Genomic DNA, 22,546 nt, shown 5'->3' with positions numbered 1-22,546 from the left:
TAGGAGGAATATGTGCAAACACAAATTGTACTGGACAAAAGGAAGCAAACAAGGAAGATATTATTCAAGACTACTGGAAGAGGGAAGAGAGATTAAATGGAACTCTGTTGAAGCCAATGGCTGGAGAATTTTTAAGAGCTCTGGTGGGGAAAAATTGTGGGCTGCCTCTGGGCTAATTTGTCTTACTTAAAGAAAAAGTAAGTTTTTTTCCTGCCTTCCTGGCAGAAGGTAGTGCTGAAATGTAGAGCAAGGTGCCTACTGATGTTACAGATTCCTACCTTCTTCCTCCACTGAGGCCGTATCTTCCTTGATGACTTTTCAAAGGAATGGCTTCCAGGTCCCAAAAAAGACATCCTTCCAGGGTCTAAAACTGGCAAGAGGCTTTTTTTTTTTCTTTTTGGTACTGGGAATTTAAGTCAGGGGCACTTTGCCACTGAGCTCCATCCCACAGCTTCTTTTACTTTTTTATTTTGAGGCAGGGTTTCACTAAGTTGCTGAGGGCCACTCTATGTTGCGGAGGCTGACGTTGAACTTGAAATCCTCCTATCAGCTTCCTGAGTCACTGGGATTACAGGTGTGCACCACTGTGCCCAGCTTTCCAGAGGCTCTTAATGAGATCCACAAGCATTTCAAACTTGAAAATACAAATTTTCTAAAGTAAGATTCTTTTGGAAAAGGGAGATCCCAGGCCCACAGTCAGGAATAAATCTGATCAGATTAAACTTTAAAGATTAATCAGGCTGAGGTGACAGGTAAGTTCATCTTGGTTGGTAGAATAAATGAAGAAGTGACAGAGAAGGTACAACGCAGGACATCAAGATATGGGAAAATCAGAACGTGTATCAAATAGAGAAGAACAAGGAAGATAGTATCCCAACATAAAGAGAAGTCAGCAGTAGGTGCCTGGGTAAGGTCACCAAGACCAGGACTGAGAAGAAGTCTGAGGGGTCACCAGAGACCTCCCTCCAGCTTCGCCTGAGGACCTAAAGCCTGCCTTTTTTTTGTGATTTTTATGATTATACTAATGATTTCAGATAATAAATATTGTAATTCACTTCATCATATTGATGATAGTTATAGAACATTTTTTTCTCATTAGATTTAACCATATTTTGTATTCAGCCTCAAATACCTCTGGTATGTGGCAGTAATATTACCATTTTATAGACATGAAAAGTGAGACTCAAGCTGATACAGTGAACCTGCTGATTTGTGCATTAAATCTCTAGTCACAGTAGAAGAGATAGTGGGTAATAGTATGATAAATACTGGGCACTGGGTTTAAATGATGTTCAGACTTTCAGGCATATTTAGATATATAAATCAGGTAAAATGCAGTTAGCAATATTTCTTCTCATGAGGATGATGCTTTTGAGTTTTACAGATATTCAAAAACCAAACAAAATTAAACACCCTTGGTCTAGTAATTAATTAGTTGTTGTGAAAATCCCACAAACAAAAAAGACCCTTTATATGCTTCAAGAGCATCTGTGGTGTAGTCCTGTTAAATAGGCAAACAGGGCTCTGAGCTCCACTTTATTTTCTTCCAGGTTTGCTCATCAGCCGTGAGATGCTAATGGTAGAACCTGCTACTTATCTTTGCTTCTTTTTATATGTGGTCTTTATACAGGGCAGGTGTCCCAAAATTATTTGCTAAATGAGTGAATGAAATTTATAGTATGTGTAGTTTAAATGTGGAGAAACTAAAAAATAAATTTTAAAAAAATAAATAATAATTGTTTTTTTTTTAAAAAGTGGGTGAACTAAAGTTTAGGCTAAGAGACTGAAGACTGGAGTCTGAGGAGGGTTTGTTTCTAAATAGTCCTTTCCCTTCATATCTTCCAGTCTCTCTTTGTTTTTTTTTTTGTTTGTTTGTTTTGTTTTGTTTTTGGCCTGAGGAATTGAACCCACTAAGCCACATTTTTAGCCCTTTTTATATTTTGTTTTTGAGACAGGGTCTTGCTAAGTTACTGAGGCTGGCTTTGAACTTGTGATCCATATGCTTCAGTCTCCCAACCCACGGGGTTTACAGGTGTGTGCCACCACACCTGGTCTTATCAGTCTCTTAGATGTATCTCTGATTTAAAAAAAAATACAGTAAAAATGTCTTTGTTTTTCCCTCTTGGAACTATTGATCTTTTATGGCCCTTTTAGAATAATAATATCAAGAACCCGTTCTCTGAGCACAGACTGGGTACTGGACAGTATGCTAAACTCTATTGCACATGTGCTAAGCACTTTCTGGCTTCATTTAATACTCACAATTGAAGAGGAAGCTGTTACTAATATGTTGATTTTACAGATGAGAAAACCGAGGAACAGAGATCAGAGAGCTATTCCAATCCTTAGGGCACATTTATGCAAACACATTAGAAGGTGCTGCTGTTAGGTGGACCAGCCCCTCCGTAGGATGCATGGCTTGATGAGCATAGCTTATGCTGATTGTAGCTCTTACTATTAACTTGGAGCTTGGAGATTCTGAAAGGTTAAATTTCTTGCCCAGTTTCACAATCTAGTAAGTTCATGAACTGAAAATTGAACCCAAATCTGTTTTTTCCCCTTGAACAAACACTTGAATAATCTGCCATTTTTTACCAGATCCAAAATTGATTTGTCTAGCACAGGGGTCAACAAACTTTTCCTGTAAAAGGCCAGATAGTAAATATTGCAGGTTTTGCTGGGTGTCTGGTCTCTGTCACAACCAACTCAACTCTACTATATAGTACAAAAGCAGTCATAGACATTATGTAAATAAACAGCTGTAGTTGTGTTCAATAAAGCTGTGTATACCAAAATTTGAATTTCATGTGGCATATTCTTCTTTTGATTTTTTTCATCTATGTAATAATGCAAAAAAAAATCTTAGCTGGGAGAGGTCTTAAAAAATAAATGAACTTGATTTAGCTCTTGAGCTATAGTGTACTATTCCTGATATAGAATATTCCAAAGAATCCAGTAAATCGCTCTATCACCTTGTCCATGACTCTTTTTTCTTTCCCTAACTCTAAGTTTAAGGTAACAAAATTGTAGGTACCAATTTCTTCTCTTCTATGTCTGTTTTATTCTAATGTGGTTACTGGGACTAAATTATTTTCTAGATCCATCACAACATTCATGCAATTTTGAAACTTTAAGCGATTCCTCTTTTCCATCATTACTTTGCAAATACAGTAGTGGCCCCGATTTGCTTTTATACTTCTATAATTGTCTTGGGAGGATTTCAGTTTGTTGGAAAGTTTTTGATTGTATATTATAACTTTCTTTTAATGAAAAAAAAGGAAAAGAAATTAGATGCAGATAAAGTTCAAAAACAATGTGTTTGGATGAATAGAAAATTGGTTCCTTCTATCCTAACATCAAGGCTTGAGGTTTGGCTTTGTCCCTATATAATCCTTAGAGAAGTTTTGACGTCAGAGTTTTGACTGACATCTACGTGCTAAGTCTCATGCTGGACTTCTCAGCTAACTTTCATACCCGAGTCTTCATAGACATCTGAAAATGTTACTTGTTCAGAACCCCTTTTTTGTAAGAATGCAACGTATGATCCATTGGAAGGTCATCTAACGAATGACTTTTAATTCAACACTGGCCAGTTCTCTCTGTACTGAACAACAGCTTTTCAGAGGTTTATGTTTGACTTCTTTTCTTCAATCTCCTCGGCTGTCACCCAGTTTCCTCTAACTCCAGGCTCCAGTCAGAATGGGCTTTCTCTTATTTTTACAAGAGCCACTGATTCTGCCTCCACTCCTCCTCATCCCTTCACACATCTTCAAGAGATCCTCTCAGAGCCTAACCTGCTAGGTTAGTTTCCATTTTTACAGGTTCTCACACTGCTCACACTTTTGCTGAAGGTTTCTCTCTTTCCAGTAGGCTTTGGGAGGATTTTCCATGGCACTTGTTTAACTGCCTGGTATGTAATGAGGGCTCATCAAATATTTTTTGAATGAATGAAAAATATTTTTAACTTCCAATAACATATATTCTATTTAGTTAAGGAAAAATGATATTATTGAATATTTATTAGGATTATGTTTTGACCTGAGTTCTATCAAAAGAGAAACATGTTTCAGTAAAAATGAGAAGTTTCTAGTTTCTGCCCATGACACAGACTTGGGTGTAATTTTATCCAGCTCCATACTCTTCATCTGGCTTCTTAGTCCAGGGTTTGTAGCACTGTATCTGTTCACAGGCCTAAATTTGACATGTTTGACCTTTCTTAATTTGTTTATGAAGTTATGTGAACAATGAAATTATTTCCCTTTCATATCTGACATATCCTTGCTTTGATAATGGCTCTGGCAATCAAAACAAAGGAAATAGGAAAGCTGGAATTTGTATCCAATCAATTGAGCTAATGTCTGGGACGGGTACAATCAGGAGGTGTGTGTCAGACATATATGACAAAGTTGGGTATCATTAAATTATGTACTTCCTCTTGCTTTATTTTCTATCATGCTCCACCTTAAAATAAGATCTGTAGGTCTTGAATGTGCATATTTTAATTTTAGTTTTTTTTATATAAGGCTTTGGAATAAGTAGAGATGATAGTATTGTCATAATAAATGTATATTTGTATCTGGAGGGGCATAGTGTTTTGTCAATGCTATAATAAAGGCATTTTATTTTGAGGGAAAATAAAAAAATTTTGCATACCTCTCAGGGTCAGCCCAGTTACTTAGTATTCCAACTGGTGGCACAATTTTCTCTCTTGTTCATGACATCTGAAAAAAATGAGCTAACTGCTAAATTATAGCAGATTCATGTCCTGTAGTTGCATGTCTTTATTTCTGAAAAAGTGCAAATTCTAAGAAAGGAGGAACTAAATGTTCAGAACTCTTTTGAAAGTTGTGCAGCACAGTCAACTAACCTGGGTTCTCAGGTGGGAAAAGGCTGGTGGGGAATGCTTAGCTCCTTCTGCTTGTGAACAGTCATGGATTGGAGGCATCTTTATAAGACCTGGTATTTGAAGATGAGGTCAAAATTTACACATTTATCTATGGCATGCCGCAGTTTTCCATCTGCTTCTATGTCATTCTTTTCTGTTTGTCTAGATTTTAAGCCTTAATATAATTAAGCCTGTGGAGAATAGCTTGATTTTTTTCATGAATATTTAGAATTATGTGTTGAAGAATGCACTGTGGGTATTTCCCTAAGCAGCCTGATATATGCTCTGGACTGTTTTCTTTGGCTTTAAGACCAGAACACTTAGATATTTTCCTGAAATTATCTATAAAAATATTACTCTTTTTCTCTCCCTTTTGTTTTGTTCTTCCCTGAATCCTTTCTCTTAAAACCAAACAAAGCAACAAAACCAACAAAAAACCCTGAAAACCAAAACTGAACTAAAGCACAATAGGATTACTGGGAATTCCAGAGAGTGGGAAAGAGATGCTGTTCTTCTCTTGTGAACTCTATCAAAAGTAAATGCATTTGCACTTTTTTTTTTTTTTTTTTTTTTTTTTTTTTTTTTGCATTTGGAGTCTTATTTCTTTGGGATTCATTCTCACTGTTAATAGTTTTTAAATGCCAGGCCTGGAGTATATGGTACAAGTTGATTAGACATAGCCTGTGATTTTCTAGCACTCGCAATGAATTTTGGCAGAAAAAAGAAATGAAAAAAAGTCATAAATCTCATAATTATATTGTGAAAAGTGCTAAGGATTAAAATATTGATAAATATGAGCTGTAGAATTAGAAGGGGTACTTTCTAGCCAGAGGATCTAAGGAAGGCCTCCTGAAGAAGTGACTTCCCCTGGACCCTGTAGGATGAATAGGTGGTGGTGAGGATGAAAGGGTTAGAGGCAGAGCCTAAAGCAGGTGTCTTGACTTCAGAGGTACATGGCAGTCAGGAAGTGAAAGAACACTTGTGTGGTTCTTGTGTAGGCAGGACTTGAACCGTGATCAGAGATCATCTGATCTGCCTTGATATATATCTGCCATTTGCCAGTAATAGCTGCTGCTGTTCACTTGTCATCTACTTAGATTTTTAAATATGCATGTTGTCTTACCATGTAAATGTACCAAGTAAACGGTGTTACATCATTATATAGTCTGGGGAAATCCTATGTAAGGGTAATCATGCTTGAACCGAAATAATCCTTACCTAGACACAAAAGATAGGTACCATTGTCTAACCCCAAATAGTGATTTTTTTTCCCCTACATTCTTTTATGACATTTTAAAACTGTCTGAAGCAATTTGGAAGATTTTATATTTATTATTACCTATCATAACATAATCTAACAGGTATTAAATAAAATATAAAGGAATTCATAGAATTTAAAGGAACATACCTGAAATCTGGTTGGGCATTATTATGCTTTCTGTATTACTTTCTAGTATTTCCTTAAAAAAAATGTATGTGGTATTTGACCCTAATTTTTGCTGGCTTTGTCTTTGCTGACCTAAGCTTTGTTTTTGTCTTTCCTCTACTTTAGTCTAACGGGATTGCAGCCATCATTGCTATTTTGGTGTTACTGTTACTCTTGGGCATGGGTTTGATGTGGTGGTTTTGGCCCCTTTGCTGCAAAGTGGTGAGTAAGAAGGATTTGCAACTCTACCCTTTTTAATTTATTTTTTTATTCAGTAAGTTGTAAATATGAATGAATGCCTCATTGTTCAATGACAGCAAAGTTTCAATTGGTTACTTGAATTTTAATCATTTTACTGCTATAGATTTGGGAATGCATGCATGTCAACATGTATTATAAAATATCACCTAAAAAGTGTCTTAAAAATCAGGTTCATAGAAAAAAGCATTGAGAAATGTGGGAAAGTAGTTGGAATAAAAGTGTTTCCACTCAAGTACAAGAAAAATTCAAGTAAATGGGATGATTTGTTTTCTGTTGAATTCATGGAAAGCAGTTGATAATGTCAGGTTTTTTTTCCCTAAGTGTTTATGAATCTTTTGTTTCCTTTTTGAAGGCTCTACTCTTTCAAGATTTTTTTGTTTTCCCTCTGAAAAACACATTAGAAATAAGTCAAGTGCAGATGTTGAGGTATCTGTTAAATAGTCACTTTTGGAGTAATGACAGGTAGTTTCAATTTGTGTCATTTTTCATATTTGCATAAAACCTGTGAAGGAGTGTGGGCTTCACCCTCTATTGCTACATGCTTGGTGACTTAAAATAACTCAAATTCATTATCTAGCAGTTGTGTAATCACAGCTCTGATGTGGGTCTCACTGGGCTGAAAGGTGTCAGCAGGGCTGCATTCCTTTCTGCACCCCTAGGGTAGAGTCCATTCACACTCCATTCTCCAGGTTCAAGAGGCCATCCACATTTCTTGTCTCTTAGACTATTTTCTCCATCTTCAAAACCAACCATGTTTATCTCCTTTATGATTCTTCTGTATTCACATTTCCTTCTGACTCTGAACCCAGCTGACAAAGGCCCTCCATGTTTAAGGAAATAGGTGATTAGGTTGGACACACTTGGATAATCCAGGATCATTTCCCATCTCATGGTTCTTAACTATATCTGCAAAATCCCTTTTACCATGTAAGGTAATTTATTCACAGGACCATGGAATTCAGTTTTGAACATCTTTGTGGGAGCATTATTCTGGGTAATATGTTAAGTAATACATTTCAGTACATTTCAAGCAATCCAATTTATACTGTTTAAGTTCCATAGAAAAGATTATCCCAAGGAAGCCTTCTTTCAAAGTATGCCTACTACTTATTTTGAGAGTGCTCCTTTTTATATGAGCACATGATATAGAACTTGATAGTATGTAGATCATGGTAGTGTTTTACATGATGTTTCTAGTCTGCCCTCCCCACCCCGCCCACCTTTGCTGATTTCAGCTTCTTTGCAATTTGAGGCAGTGCTTTGTATCACCCCTGCATTTATTATTAATTGTACTTCAGTCTGCTTTCATGAGGCAACTTTATAATTCTTTATCTCAGAGCAGTTGGCCCATGGAGGAGGCATAGAATTAACTCAGACAACATCAGAGACAAGAAGCATCCTGTCTCTTTGCTGAACTAATCAGTTTCCTGCCATAGCAATTTATGCACAGACCGTTTCCTGTTATAATCTTGATTATCCGAGATATGGCTAGTTTAGGGGGGCTACCATTCTTGAATCTCAAATTAAAAAGCAAAAAGGTGCCCTAATGTGATTTGTGCTCCTTGGTTTTTTAATTTAAACTTTACAGTGTTGGTTTCCTCCCTTTATTACTTTGCAACTTCATTTACTATTGACCAGAGGGCTCAGAAGTTATCAAGGTATATGACACTTGTTTTTTTTTTTTTTTTTTTAATACATGCAAAAACGGAAATGGGCTTTTTGGGGAGGAACTTAGATGTTCTTGTATACAGATTTTGGCCATAATTTTGGATATTATGGAGAGCAGTTCATCATCAGAAAGATTATGTTCCTTCTAACCCTGAGGCCTTGCAGATTATAAATCTTGGAATGTCTTTATGAAATGCATAGAGAGGTCCTGTTAATTGTGTATAAGATGTCAGCAAGGCTTCCTATAATCAGACACATCATGAATTAATGCTTTTTAATTTTGAACTTATTTGAGAGAACTACCTTTATTTTGTACCTAGGAATGTCGATTAAAAAGTAGCCAGTCCTGAATATAAGCTTATTTACACTTAGTATTCATACCTAGGTGCAAATGAATCATAGCGAATGTTTTCTTAAGTAGGTTTCAAAGCAGGGAGAAAGTAGAGGCAAAATTCTACATTTAGCCCTTGGCAAATATGTATTAATCATCTGTTAGTGCCAGTTACTATGCTAGGAATTGGGGATACAAAAATGCATATGAGCCAAGTGTGGTAGCACCTGACTGTAATCCCAGCTACTTGGGAGGCTGAGGCAGGAAAATAGAAAGTTTGAGACCAACATGGGCAACTTAGGGAGAATCTATCTCAAAATAAAAAATAAAAATGCTGGGGATGTAGCTCAGAGTCAGAATGCTTCTGGGTTCCATCCCAAATACCATATACACATACACAAATGCCTGCGATATGGTATGGAAATTCACATTTCATGTGGAAACACAGAAATGTAGGCAAGTAAGTGTTAAGGGAGGGTCACAAGTGCCCAATCACAAGATGTGTAAAGAGCAGTAAGAACACAAAGGGACTGTTTCAGAAAAACAGGACTGAGTGAATGACCCCAAACTGAGTTTTGATGACTAAGACAGTGCAAGTGGATGAGGGACATTTTGATGGAGTATGTGTGAAAAGTATGAGTTATTTTGGCATGCTTCAAAAAGGGCTAGGCTGAGATCTTGTATAAAAAGTAGGTAGTTTTGGTTTTGAGAAGAACCCAAAGGGAGGGCTTCCTGTTTCTTGTAGGTCTGAACTCATCCCAGGGATGATACGAAACCACCAGGGAGATCTGCTCAGTAGAATCATCTGAAAGGAGCTGTGCCTACAGCAATGTTGAGCTCTGGTCCTGGTGAAGATCAAGAGTGCCCAACTGAGTTCTATCAAAAATGGAAGTGGAAAGCCAGTAACAGATAGTGCACCTTAGATGTGGCCAGAGTCTCCTTTCTCCCTCCCTCCCTCCCTTTCTCTCTCTCTCTCTGTTCCTTCCTCCCTTCCTCTTTTCTTCTCTCCTCCCCTATCCTTACCTTCTATTGGGGATCTAATCCAGGCCCTTACTAATGCAAGCTAAGCACTCTATCACTAAACCATGTCCCCAGTCCAAAGTAAAGTTATCTAACAAAGGGCCTATAGTTGGAATCTTAAACTGGAAGGGAACTAGACTAGAGAAGAATGAAGAGGCTTTTAGAAAAGAAGCGGCAAGTGAGATCATAAAAAAAAATCTTGAGTATTTCAAAAGATGTAGTACAATTAAAGGGTATTTATTTTGTTCCTTTAAGAGAATATATTTGTGAAATGCTCAAATTAGAATGTGGTCATTTAAGTAATCCTTAGTAGTATTAAATTATTATGGATTAATTTGACTTGTCTATCATTACCAGAAAAATAACATTTTTTATATTTTTAGTTATAGATGGACACAGTGCCTTTAATTTATCCCTTATTTTTTATGAGGTGCTGAGGATCAAACCCAGTGCCTGACACATCCTAGGCAAGTGCTTTACCCCTGAGCCACAACCCCAGTCCCCAAAAAATAACTTTTTAATGGGAAATGAAATGCATTTACTTCAACTTGTTGTTATACAGATTTCTTTTTATCTGAATATATTTTAAGTAATAGCAGCAAGTATGTGAATCAAATTTTTCTACTGAGGGGATTCAGTGGGACTGAACAGCTGAAAGAATTTGTTCTTGGGCACATTTGGAAAGTATCAGCTCCCCACCTCAGTGGGCATCATGAGCCCAGGAGCTCTGACCAAATGGAGAACCTGGAGAAAGAGACCTCAATGTCTATCACATGTTCTTTATTCCTTTATTTTATATTTTATCAAATACTGATACAAGAAACATTAAGTCATATTTTATGAAATGATTGGACTTTTCATTGCTTGGATATTACATTTTCACAGGTTTTAATTGATGACTCAGTGGCATCAATGTTATTGCCTTTTAGACAGTGATTCTCAGGGTTTTGGTTTTCTGGGTTTTCTTTCTGCCTCAACAATGGAAAGGCCTTTGTGCAGTGGTGGGCAGTTTTCCAGTAATGGTGGCTCTCCCTGAGAGGAAGGGGTGAGTAAGGTGAGGCATCTCCACAGGTCACTAGAGTTTGAAAAAGAGGGGGTAAAAAGAATGACGATATTCAAGTCTTAACCCCTGAAACCTGTGCTTGTCACTTGTGTGGCCAAAGGGGGACTAAATTGTTTTGAGATGGAGAGATTACCTGAGAGCTGGGGCGAAATGCAATCACAAGTCTTATAAGAGGGATACATAGGGAAAGGGGACAACAGAGGGGAGGAGGCAGAGTGTCTGTGGAGGTGTCCTTGGGAGTGATGCAGCCACCAGCCATAGGATACCAGCATGAGCAGAATCTGGAAGAGGCAGGGGCAGATTATTCCACCCTGGGAGTCTTTAGAAGGACCAGCTCTGCCAATAGCTGATTTCAGCCCTGTAAGACCCGGTTCAGACTCCTGATTTCCATAACTGGAAGAAAACAAATTTCTGTTATTTGAAGCCACCAGGTTAGTGATAATTTGTTATAGCAGCAACAAATGAATGTTTCTGCTATTCTCTAGAGTTGGGAAATTGCTACTTAGGCCTATAAGTTTTAGAAATTGAGATTAGAATAGCTCTTTTTGATTTTGGGGGGTAATTGTCAAATAAGTACACATAATGCTTTATATACTGAGAAGAATTTACTCATGTTTCCAGAGTGACCAGGAATTTTTGAATGAAACATCTTTACAATTTTCAGAAGTGTCCAAGGCATATGTGACATTTGGCATAGACTCATTTGACAACAGGGATCTGTGCACAGGTTTCTCAGGGTGATAGTTTGTAAGAAGGAGCTAGTACAATTTCATTCAGATTTAGGTATTGAACCACTGAATCTCTTGTAAGCTAAAAATTGACATTCTTACCCCACAGAGAAAAATGAAGCACTCTGACATTTAACTAAATACCGTATCTATGAAACCACAATATGTACCTGGTTAGCTGAAGCACTTTGAGACCAGCAAACAAGAAAAAGATGAAAGTCAGAAACATTCCTTCTTGAATATTTTATAGTGAAATTTTAGCAAAATTGCCTAGTATAAGGTAGTACATTTTTGGCACTTAAGTAAAAGTATGATTAAATGATGAATTAACATTATATTTGTTTAAAACTATCTCCTCTTTAGATTAATAATTTCATGAAGGCAGAGTACTGTGTGTTTTATTCATCATTGTAAACCTGTGTTTATGTTACATGTTGCACAGTAAATAATTGTTATTGGATACATTTTCTTTTTTTAAATTTTAAAATTTTTTTTGCATTACAATCCTTATTACACATAAAGAGCACAATTTTTCGTATCTCTGTACAGATACATCTTCCTGAACTGTATCAATTCTTAGAATTGAGAAACTTGATATCTCTTTACCTGAAAGTCAGGTGCACAATAGGGTGCTTTGTTGTTATTTATAATAAAAATTCTTCTCACTATGGAGAAATATTGTGTTTAAAGGAATTTATGATGTAAAATTGTTCTTTGTATAATTTTCACTTTGTGGTGTGTGTGTGTGTGTGTGTGTGTGTGTGTGTGGTGTGCTGGGAATTGAGCCCGGCCTTAATTTTCCATTATTTTGTTTAAATTTGTTACTCTTACATACAATAGGAAATAAAGCCTATATAATCTTATATGGTAAGAACCAAGGTATATTTTCATAAGAATTTATTGATTATATAAAACTTGGAAGTAGAAACAACTTTTGTCTAGTTGCTGCTAACAATACCCCACAGGGATTTCTAACCAGAGGACTATGAATTTGTATGGAAAAAAATACATCTTTATTTTTACCTCTAATTGAAACTTACCATTTCTTTCATTCATGAATGTAATCCACTGCCTACAAAAGTATTATCTATTCTGAATACAGTGTTGGCCATAGTAATCACAGATATGTATCCTATGTCACATTTATAGTTCAAATACTTGTCAAACATTTTATATGCATCACTACTTCAAAATTATGATAGTAACTAGATCTCATTATTTAATAAGTTAATAAAGAAGCATACATAGTTTTATAGAACTGTTTTTTTTACAGATTAGATCATTATATGTTAATATAATTGAAGTCCCTTAAATGCTATAGATTCGATATACCTTAATTGTCATGGGAAGCAGTTCATGATAAAGTCTGCCAAAGAGGGACATAGATCAAAGTTAAAGGGAAAGTTTCTGTTGTGGAATATCTGCTCACCCAAGAAGTTTTTAGATTTATTTGTTTATTTTGGGGAGTACTAGGGATTGAACTCAGGGGACTTGAACAGTGAGCCACATTCCCAGCCCTATTTTGTATTTTATTTAGAGACAGGGTCTCATTGAGTTGCTTAGTTCCTTGCTTTTGCTGAGGCTGGTTTGAACTCTCTATCCTCCTGCCTGAGCCTCCAGAACCACTGGTATTACAGGCATGAACCACAGCGCCTTATGTCCAAGATGCTTTTAATATGAAACTAAAAAAAATAATTTTAAATCCTTCAATTCATTTGATGAGTATTTTTCAAGATGTGAGGAAGAGAGAATTATTTAAGGCATTATGAATTGTGTCCTCTGCTTTCTTTTTAATGCAGAAATAGAAATTGAAACCAATGATCCCTGGAACATTTCATGTAGTAATATTTTTAATAACAGAACTCTTATGAGCATTACCATTAATGAATTATAGGCTGTGTTAAATTTGTAAACCATCCCATAGGGGGGAAAGTTCTCATTTTTGCATGGTGTTATGTCTCCCCACTTATTACTCTCATGAAGTATGCTCACACCCACCCTCTGCAGTTGCTTTTTTTTTTTTTTAACCAAAGGCATCTGCAATATCCTTTCTTTTTTACTTGGATTAAAAAAGGGGATAGGGCGGTAGGTAAGAACAAAACTTAGCATGAACTGATTTATATAAGTGAAATATCAGAAAATATATATGTTTTCATCCTTTTTTTAAAAAAATCTTTGAGGATATGTTGAGTTTGGGGCAGATTTGTTTTACTAATAAGGATAGCAGAAATGACAGTTGTATAGTTGCATCATTTGGGAAAACCAGAATTACAGATGTAAGGCTAATGAGGTGGCAAACAAAGGCTTTTTGGAGTGTTGTCAATGAGTATATTATTCAGCTGCAAATAAATACTTGACTATGCTGGAAATGATAAATCTTCACTTTGCTTTAGTGACCTTGGCCAGGGAAAACTGCAAACTCATTTTTTTCCCTTAGTGTATTTAGGACATTACAGAAAAATCTCATGAATCTTGAATTTAGAAAACAATTTTAAAAGTTCTCTTTTTAAACCTTAATTTGCTTATAAGTAAGTTAGGCTTTCATGATGAGGATGTATCTGACTAGAGCTCTATAGAATCATTTTCTTAGCCAGCAACAGCTGTGCTGTTCTTTCTAAATAGTAATAATGCTTCTACATTGCACTTGTTTTTTATTGTTGAGGAGGGCACATGGTGCCTTTATTGAGTTACTTTCAGAGGAGCCTGATTTTTTTTTTTTTTTGGAATGCACAATAAAACATAAGTAATTTAAATTTTAATATGCCTTCCTTGCACCATTAATTAAAATGATTTATGTTTGGTAGCCTCCTTGAAATACAGTGTGATGTTAGGACGTATTGCTTCCATGGTAATGTTTTCCAACAGAGCATCATTTATGAAACAAGGTATCAAATTCTTCTGGGTCTGAGTTTATTTGCTTTGACAGCAACACCTTTACTTAACTTCCTGGCAAAATATACTCTCACACTGTTCTTCCCAGGTCTCATTTGGCATTTTAGATTGTATTTATTGCCTAGATTTCTGGCCACTTACTTATTTGTTCGAAGTAAGATTCTTTGAACATTGATCGTTTGCCAAGTAGGATGAGATAACCCGGACCATTATTTTGGTCTGGATGTTGAAACCATCTATCTTTGTGGAATTATAAAAGGACTTCCCAAATACTAATAAAAGGGAACTTTTTGTTTATGGACTTGAGAAGAAAGGCGCTGTACCCGCCCTCTGATCTTATCAACAAGAAAAAGGAGTGTGAGAGGAAGATCCACATATATTTTAAACAAATTCTTGTAAACACTAAGAATGTTTTCTATATTGTCTGTGGGCTCTTAGGCACTTAAATGACATTGTTGATGGATTGGGCATTTCTTTTTTGCGACCAGCAAGAATTAGTTCTCAAATACTACTCAATCTACAGTCATTGTACAGTATCTGCTTTTTTTTCCTTTTTTTTTTTTATTCAAAGCAGTTTAATGTTGACAGTTCTTTTCACTCTTTTCTGAATATCGGAACATATGATTGCATCAAGCTGGCTGCAGGCTCCAGGGCTGACATTTTCTAGCGCAGAGAATGCCCACATCACTCGAACATTTGAAAAGTGTTAATGAGCGGATCAAAAGGACTGTTGCCTGAAGCAGCTAACTTTTTTTTTCTTTTTAAGAAATCGGCTTTCCTCCAAACTGAAATTCTCATTCTAGCAGCTAAGTAGATGAGATGTAATCCTCCCTGATGATGATAATAACAAATGAAAAAAAATTGGAGAAGAATCAAACTCTGCATATGGTTCATAAAGTGGTGAAAGTGTTTTCCAGAATTTTCAATACAGAGCTGAAGGATGCTAAGTGGAAAAAATCCTGGCAACTAGGCAATATTATGCCTTTTAAAATCTGCAAATTCTCATAAAATATGGTGCATATGAATACATCCTTTTCTGAAATGAATGTGTTCTTGCACTATTTAATATAAGAATGGGATTCTCATGACTGTTATTTTTAATGTATTTGGACAACAGTTAGTTTTCCTTTTCTCCTGAACTAGTTTCACTGAAATGCAGGGTGTCAGTTGGGCATAGATGTTTGCCATTTTCGGCTTTTGGGCCAAATGACTTCAGATCATTTTCACCCTCTGTTGTTACTTATGAGGCTGTGTGGTAGAGTGGAGAGAGGGAGCATTTTGAAACATCACACGAAAACCATTTTATTTTCTATTTCAACATTTAAAGGTGAGTGATATTGTGAATGTTAGTTAACATGGTATGTTTCTATAAAATGGCGATAAACTTATGCAGTTATCATAAACATTAAATATAATTTTATACATAGATGATCTAACTATCATTTATGTATTATTCATCCATCTATCCTAGTAAGTAAAACTGCTCCAAATAGCTTAGGCCTTTTCTTCTGCATACTTTTAATTTGCAGTCCAAATCTTATTTTAAATTGTCACACGACAGAAGTTGAACTGAGTTTGAAGGTAAATGGACCTGGATCCTGGATTGGAGATCTAATTCTATGTTGTCTCCTCATATGTACTTGGGGAAAATTATTGAAATTAGTGCCTTCCTTTTTTATATTTAAAATGGGGACAAGCACAGGGTTATTTTAAGAATAGGAGAAATACAGAGTATGGGCCATATGGCAGTCACAACAAAGAATGGTTATCTTTAATAGTAAGAATAGTACACAGTTGAGCTTTAGCTCTGGTTTAGTTCCTGAAAGTTCTGTTATTTGTTGTGATTGTGGTTGTCTCTTTTGATTTATTTTTATTTTATTTTATTTTTTTTTGTATCAGGGATTGAACCCAGAGGCACTTAACCAACAAGCCACATCCTTAGCTCATTTTTATATTTTATTTAGAGGTAGGTTGTCCCTGAGTTGCTTAGGGCTTGCTGAGTTGCTGAGGCTGGTTTTGAACTCACAATCTTCCTGCCTCTGCCTCCCAAGTCATTGTGATATCTTTTAATTTATTATATTGAAATTTCATTTAGGTAGAACTTTATTTCCATTATTAACAATGTAGAAAATATACTTTCCCGGACTTCAAAATCGCTTTAAATTTATAACTTCATGCAGTCAGTCATTTATCAGATTAATTACATGTTATTGGAAAACACAAATCCTAAGTTTCTTTTCTGGAATAAGATGAGTACAATGCACAAGGACATATGGCCCTACTTAGTTATGGAAAGGCATAGACTGAAGAGACCTGATGGAAACATTGTGATACATATTTTTATTTTATTGGAATCTTCTTGTTAGAAAGGACCTATAATTAATCTTGTTTATTTCCCAGGTGAAGAAATTGGGATGATCTTATGTCTTCCCAGGTGCCATTGAGTTCATTAATTCTCTCATTTCCCTGGTTGAGAGAAAAAAAAGTGATGATTTTCTTTTCTTTTCTTTTTTTTTTATTAGTTTTATTTTTATGCAGTGCTAAGGATCGAACCCAGTGCCTCACGCGCTAGGCAAGTACTCTGCCACTGCGCTACCGCCCCAGCTCTTAATGCTTAATTTTTTTTGGAACTAGCAATATTTTAGTTTTTTTGGAACTAGCAATATTTATTTTAGGAACATCTATCCATCATTTGTATACATATTCACTTAATGTTTTACTTATAAATTTGGAGATTGACTATGATCCTTTGTGAACTTTTCTAGTTCTTTTTGCTTCACTTTGAATCATATTTTCAGTATCTGCTCTCTGAAAAGCACTTTGTTAGGTACTCAAGGTATTTATAAAGGAGGAGAAATGAGCATTGCCCTTATAAAATCTACAATTTAGAAGGCTAGGGATGTAGCTCAGTGGAAGAGCTCTTGTCTATCATGAGTGGATCCTTAGGGCGAAAAAAAAAAAAAAAAAAAGGAAAGGAAGAAATCTATGCTTTTAAAGGAATAATTTAAAAATCACAAAATAAGCACTAAAATCCAAACTAATAAAGTATGAATGGCTCAACTGTGCATGAATATATATTTTGAGAAGTCTAAGTCTTCTAGATAAAGCAATAGAACGTTGTTAGACTGGTCTGGGAAGGCTAGATGAGACCATATTAAGTCTCCATGTTAGGAAATGGTTTATTATATTTGAGGGGAGCAGAGATCATCAGTCTGATTAGAGTAAAGGTGTATGTAAAGAAAGGCTTGTAGATAGGATGTTAGGGCTAAACTGTGGAGCAGCTGGTATATGCTGAGACATTAGAACAATGAGAACAGAAATACTGGATCATGTACATGTACAGAAAAAGGGGCTTTGGTTTTTGTCTAGCTTAGAATTTCCAGTAAAGCGAAGGATTGCAAAGATGTCTCTCATGATCCTGTTGTAAGTTTGACAGAAGCAAAGTGGTCATGTGAGGGTTTTAAATTGAAACTTAATTTTCTATACCAGTACCAAACTAGATGCTATACAGGATAATGACACACACAAAAAGGAAAAATTATGGAAGGGATTTTCAGTAATTATTAGGAAGATATAATATAGATCAGGGTTGGGGATACTATTTGTTTCTTCAGAAACTTATATATCTGTGCAAGACATATAGGTAATAAGCCAGTAGATTTGAAATCCTCACAATGAAATGAGTTCAGATATATTATTCTCAGTCTTGGTGGAATGGAAGAATGTACATTAATCTTTCTTTAGTGAAAAAAGTCCAGAGAGCACTTTATGATGATCTGCAAACCTAAGGGGAAGCATGTTTTGTAAATTTGTTTCAATAGAATTTAGTAATTCATGGATTTGAATCATGGGGATTAGAACTATTAATTCATTTTAATGAAATAAATGATTGATTAGACATCTGTTAGAAGAATATTGACCTGGTTACATAGATTAAAATGAGAGTTGGGTTAGTGATAAAGAAACAAGCTAGAAGTTTAATTTAACTACATGTACAGCATGTAGGCATTAATGCTCCCAGAAGCCTTTAGTGATTATAGATTATTAATCAATTTAATCAATATTATTAATTAAGATGCTTAAAAGAGGGAGGTGAGGAATGATGAGGTGCATCTTTTGTCTGAGTACCATTCATTTATTTATCATGGCTCACCTATGTTTAAAGAATGCAATGATCAGTTCTGGAAACCACAGTTAAGACACTGACTAATGTAAATTGAAGAAACTGAACAAGATGACCTATAACTCAGAATCATTTCATGAGAAATGGTTGATATATTTAGCTTCCAAAATGGATAGACTCAACAGAATTAGGTAATCATCCTAGTATTCAAAAGTAGGAATTTCTCTTCTCTGTAAGAAAAATTGTGTGTGTGTGTGTGTGTGTGTGTGTGTGTGTGTGTGTATGTGTGTGTGTGTGTTGTCTATATGTGTCTGTGTATGTCCGTTTCCAGACTCTAGGACCAGGGCTTAAGAGTGGAAAATGCAGAGAGAAGCTTTGGCTTCATTTGGGGGAAAAACTTTCAAATGATGAATTCTTGCCAGTGGAATGAATTGCGTTGTGAGGTAGTGAATTTCTCTTTGTTGCAGCAGTCCAAACATAGTTGGACTATGATTTGGTGGGAATTTTTTAGAATAGTGAAGTTTTGCTTGTGTGTATATTGGAGTAGTTGAAAAATGTAGTCACTATTTTTCAGATCCAGAAAATCTTGAGTTCATGATTTTAAGTAGTGATAGTGGGAATGGAGTAGAAATTTCCTTGTCCTTCCTCTCTCTGCTGTTTCTCTCTTTCCTTCCTTCTTCCCTTTTATTTCTCTCTCATTTTTTAAATCCCTTTTTCAATTCCTTAATTTTTCTCTTCCTAACTTTTCTTTTTTCCTTCTTTCTTATTTTCTTGAAAGTCTGATTTGTGCCAGGCATCTACTGAATTATTGGGAAGGCAGTGAGAAACAAGGCAGAAATAAAACTGGTTCTTATGGAACTTCAGGTTTTTGAAGCTAAATAACATTCTGAATGCTGATAAATGTTGGGGAAGAGAAGAGAGTTTTCTGTCCTTATCAAGGAAATCTTAGCTACTTTGGGAAGATAAGGAATTCATGGGGAGAGAGGAGACAGGGAGGAAAGGGAGAGGGAGAGGGAGGGGGAAAGGGGGAGAGAGAGAGAGGGAGAGAGAGAGAGAGAGAGAGAGAGAGAGAGAGAGAGAGAGAGAGAGAGAGAGAATGAATTTCAAGGAATCTATTGGACATAGAATTGATTTGGTGGAGTCCTTCAAAAGTGAGAGATTATGATAACATTTTGAGATTCTAATTGGAAAGAGTGACCAACTTGAAAGACACAGGAAGGTGGGGAGGGAGAGTTGGCTTTCAAATGAAGATGAGTGAGTTGGTTTGGATCTTGCTGAAGTGCTGACACATCACATGCTCTGGGAATGCAAGTTTGAAGGGACTTCCTTTTTTAACAAAGGAAAAATACCTATAGCTTGATAACCTTAAATTTATTTTGTTTAACTGTAGTATTATTTTAAATCTGAATCCTCTGCAGGCATTTATTTCTGAGATAACTAAAAAAAAAAAAACAGATTTTTAACTTTCAATATTATTAAGAAGAATAATATAAATATATTATATAATATTTAATATACATATAATAATAATATAATTTTATGTTTATTGATAAAATAAAATGGAACTAAATAAAAGGGTTAAATAGAAATAACAGAATTTCTTGTAGGATTCAAAAGGAGACTTGGTCAAATTAAATTACTGTCCTGTTATATTTATATAATTGTCACTCTCTGGGTATTTCTCCTGAGGTTTAGAGCTAATCTAAAATTTGAATAATAAAAAATTATATACACTGAAAATTATGGACCAATTCTCTAAATGTTATCAATAAAATTAAAGTTTTAAACCCCTTTCATTATGGAAAATTTCAAACATTTGCAAAGAGATAGACTAATACAATGAATCCCCTGTCCCTGTCACTCGGCTGCAAGTTTATTGTGAGTTTTATTCCATCCATACCCCTTCCACTTCCCCATTCCAAACTATTTTTTAAAAAAATCAGAATCATACTATTTTCTTCTGGAAATATATTTATGTATACCTTTAAAAGTTTTTTAAAAGTCTTTAAAAAAACATAGCCATGATAAATAGTAATATACTCAGTAATACCTCATCTTCAAAGTCATAGTAGTTTTAAGTTTTTAAAAATTTAATGATGTAATTGAAATATTTGACATTAGATGAAGATAAATACTTACATTTTTTAGTTTTTCCTCTTAGAATAGAGACTTGGTTATGGTTCTGAATTATCAAAAGCCATTGGCATTGTTTTAAATTTTTTTTTTTTAAGAGAGTGAGAGAGAATTTTTTAATTTAGTTTTTGCCAGACACAACATCTTTGTTTGTATGTGGTGCTGAGGATCGAACCTGGGCCACACGCATGCCAGGCGAGCGCACTACCGCTTGAGCCACATCCCCAGCCCAAAGCCATTGGCATTTGATCAAGACTTTCTATCACGATGAAATGAAAGTCCAGATATCCCAGGACCAGTGAAGTTCATTTTCAATTAGGTGGAGGGTCTATTCCTCTCACAAGAAGCATTAACTATAATTCAAATAAAATTTGGTGACAATGATTTATAGGAATGGAGCCTTGGCTAAAATGTCAATTTGTAAAAAGCAGCTAAATTCTAGCAGCAATTTAGTTTTGTCACAATTCTGTGAATAAAACTGGCTCAGCAAGGAGACGATTGCTCGGAATCTCATGCAATTGCAATCAGGTGTCAGTTAAGCCCATGTCATATGAAAGTTCAGTGTGACTGTGTCCAAGATCAATTCTTCTCTCAAATAATTGGCTCATCCTTTGGGGTGGCTAAAACAGCAGGGGGGCAGCTAGTATCTCTCCATCACCACCTGACCTTTCTTTAAGATTCCAGTGGTCTTCTTTACAGCTTGATGGTCTCAGTGTAGCCTTCTGAGTGTGTGTTCCAATGATGTGCAGAAAGGTGAAAAACCTTTTGACTTAGCCTCAGTTATCATGACCATTTCTACCTCATTCTGATGGTCAAAAGCTAGTTATAGGCATGCCCAGATTTAAGAGGAAGGACATAAATATTATGAGGCAAGGTTCTTTGGGGACATCTTTGAAGTATTTTACCAATCTATTTATTTTTATACATTCTTACTTTCTCATGCCTGTGTCATAACACATTTACATTTTATTTTATTTTGTGTACAGGTTATCAAGGATCCTCCTCCACCACCACCACCTGCACCAAAAGAGGTAAATGAAGGCCTAGGAAAAGGATGTGTGTGGTCTTTTTTCATATAGATACCATCCCCAAATATAATCAATTCCATTTGTTTTTAAAAAGCTCTGACATATAAGTATTGACTTTTTACTTTATGAAAATCAATTGTTATTTTTCATCTCATGACTTCCTTTATGTGCTGGAGGAATGAGGTCCTCATACATTGGTAGACACAGACTGGTCATCAGGATCAGTAGTATGTAGAGACTATTTATACTTTTTAGAGCAATATATTAATAGACCTAATGTCACTTATTTATAAAATGTTGGACAATCCAAGATGACAGTGTGAGGACGTTACTACCTTCTTCAGACTGATTATTGCTTTAATAAGACTTTGTTAGTGAAAATCATATTAGCAACATAGGTTAAGGAAGGTACTGGTTGCATTTGTAAAGTTTCTCAATTGTCTATCTTTCTACTAAAAGTTCTACAGAACTCAAACATACATATACATTGATGCTTGAAGTGATTATTGAAATGCTGTCCTAAATTTAATGTTTTATCTTTTTAAGTATGAATTGATGAATAGATTTGCAATAAACAAGTGATGCTCAGAGTTTTTTGTTTTTGTTTTTGTTTTTTTCAAAAAAACCAACTTCTGATAACCTAGGAGTGATGTGGGGAGGTACTTAAAGTTTGAGGAAGGGAAGGAGTCTTCATACCTTTTAGAATTCCACTTGAATTTTATATTTGTAAACATAAATACACACAGATGTTCTGTATATAATTTTATTCATTTTCCATAATGACAGCATTATTTTTAAAATGTTTAAATGTGAGCCACTTCTGACTAAACAATATTTTATAAAATCAATTAAGCTTATATTAAAAATATATTTTTATAGGAAGAAGAAGAACCTCTGCCCAACAAGAAGTGGCCAACTGTGGATGCTTCTTATTATGGTGGTCGAGGGGTTGGAGGAATTAAGAGAATGGAGGTCAGTATATTTTAAA

At 35.4% G+C, this 22,546-nt stretch overlaps 1 protein-coding gene across 1 annotated transcript in view; it reads left to right on the top strand.

Moving 5' to 3' along the window:
- The window catches only part of Antxr2 (ANTXR cell adhesion molecule 2), a 132,935-nt gene that overhangs the window by 50,687 nt on the left and 59,702 nt on the right, over window positions 1-22,546 (top strand). Inside the window, exons 12-14 of the mRNA XM_076863939.2 lie at window positions 6,438-6,533; window positions 21,517-21,561; window positions 22,438-22,530. Of these exons, the coding sequence (XP_076720054.1) occupies window positions 6,438-6,533; window positions 21,517-21,561; window positions 22,438-22,530 (234 nt within the window). The remainder of the gene's footprint in view (window positions 1-6,437; window positions 6,534-21,516; window positions 21,562-22,437; window positions 22,531-22,546) is intronic.

Source organism: Callospermophilus lateralis, chromosome 8 (assembly GCF_048772815.1).
Source record: "Callospermophilus lateralis isolate mCalLat2 chromosome 8, mCalLat2.hap1, whole genome shotgun sequence".
NCBI classification, from domain to species: Eukaryota; Metazoa; Chordata; class Mammalia; order Rodentia; family Sciuridae; genus Callospermophilus; species Callospermophilus lateralis.
This window is presented reverse-complemented; position numbering and strand designations above follow the sequence as displayed.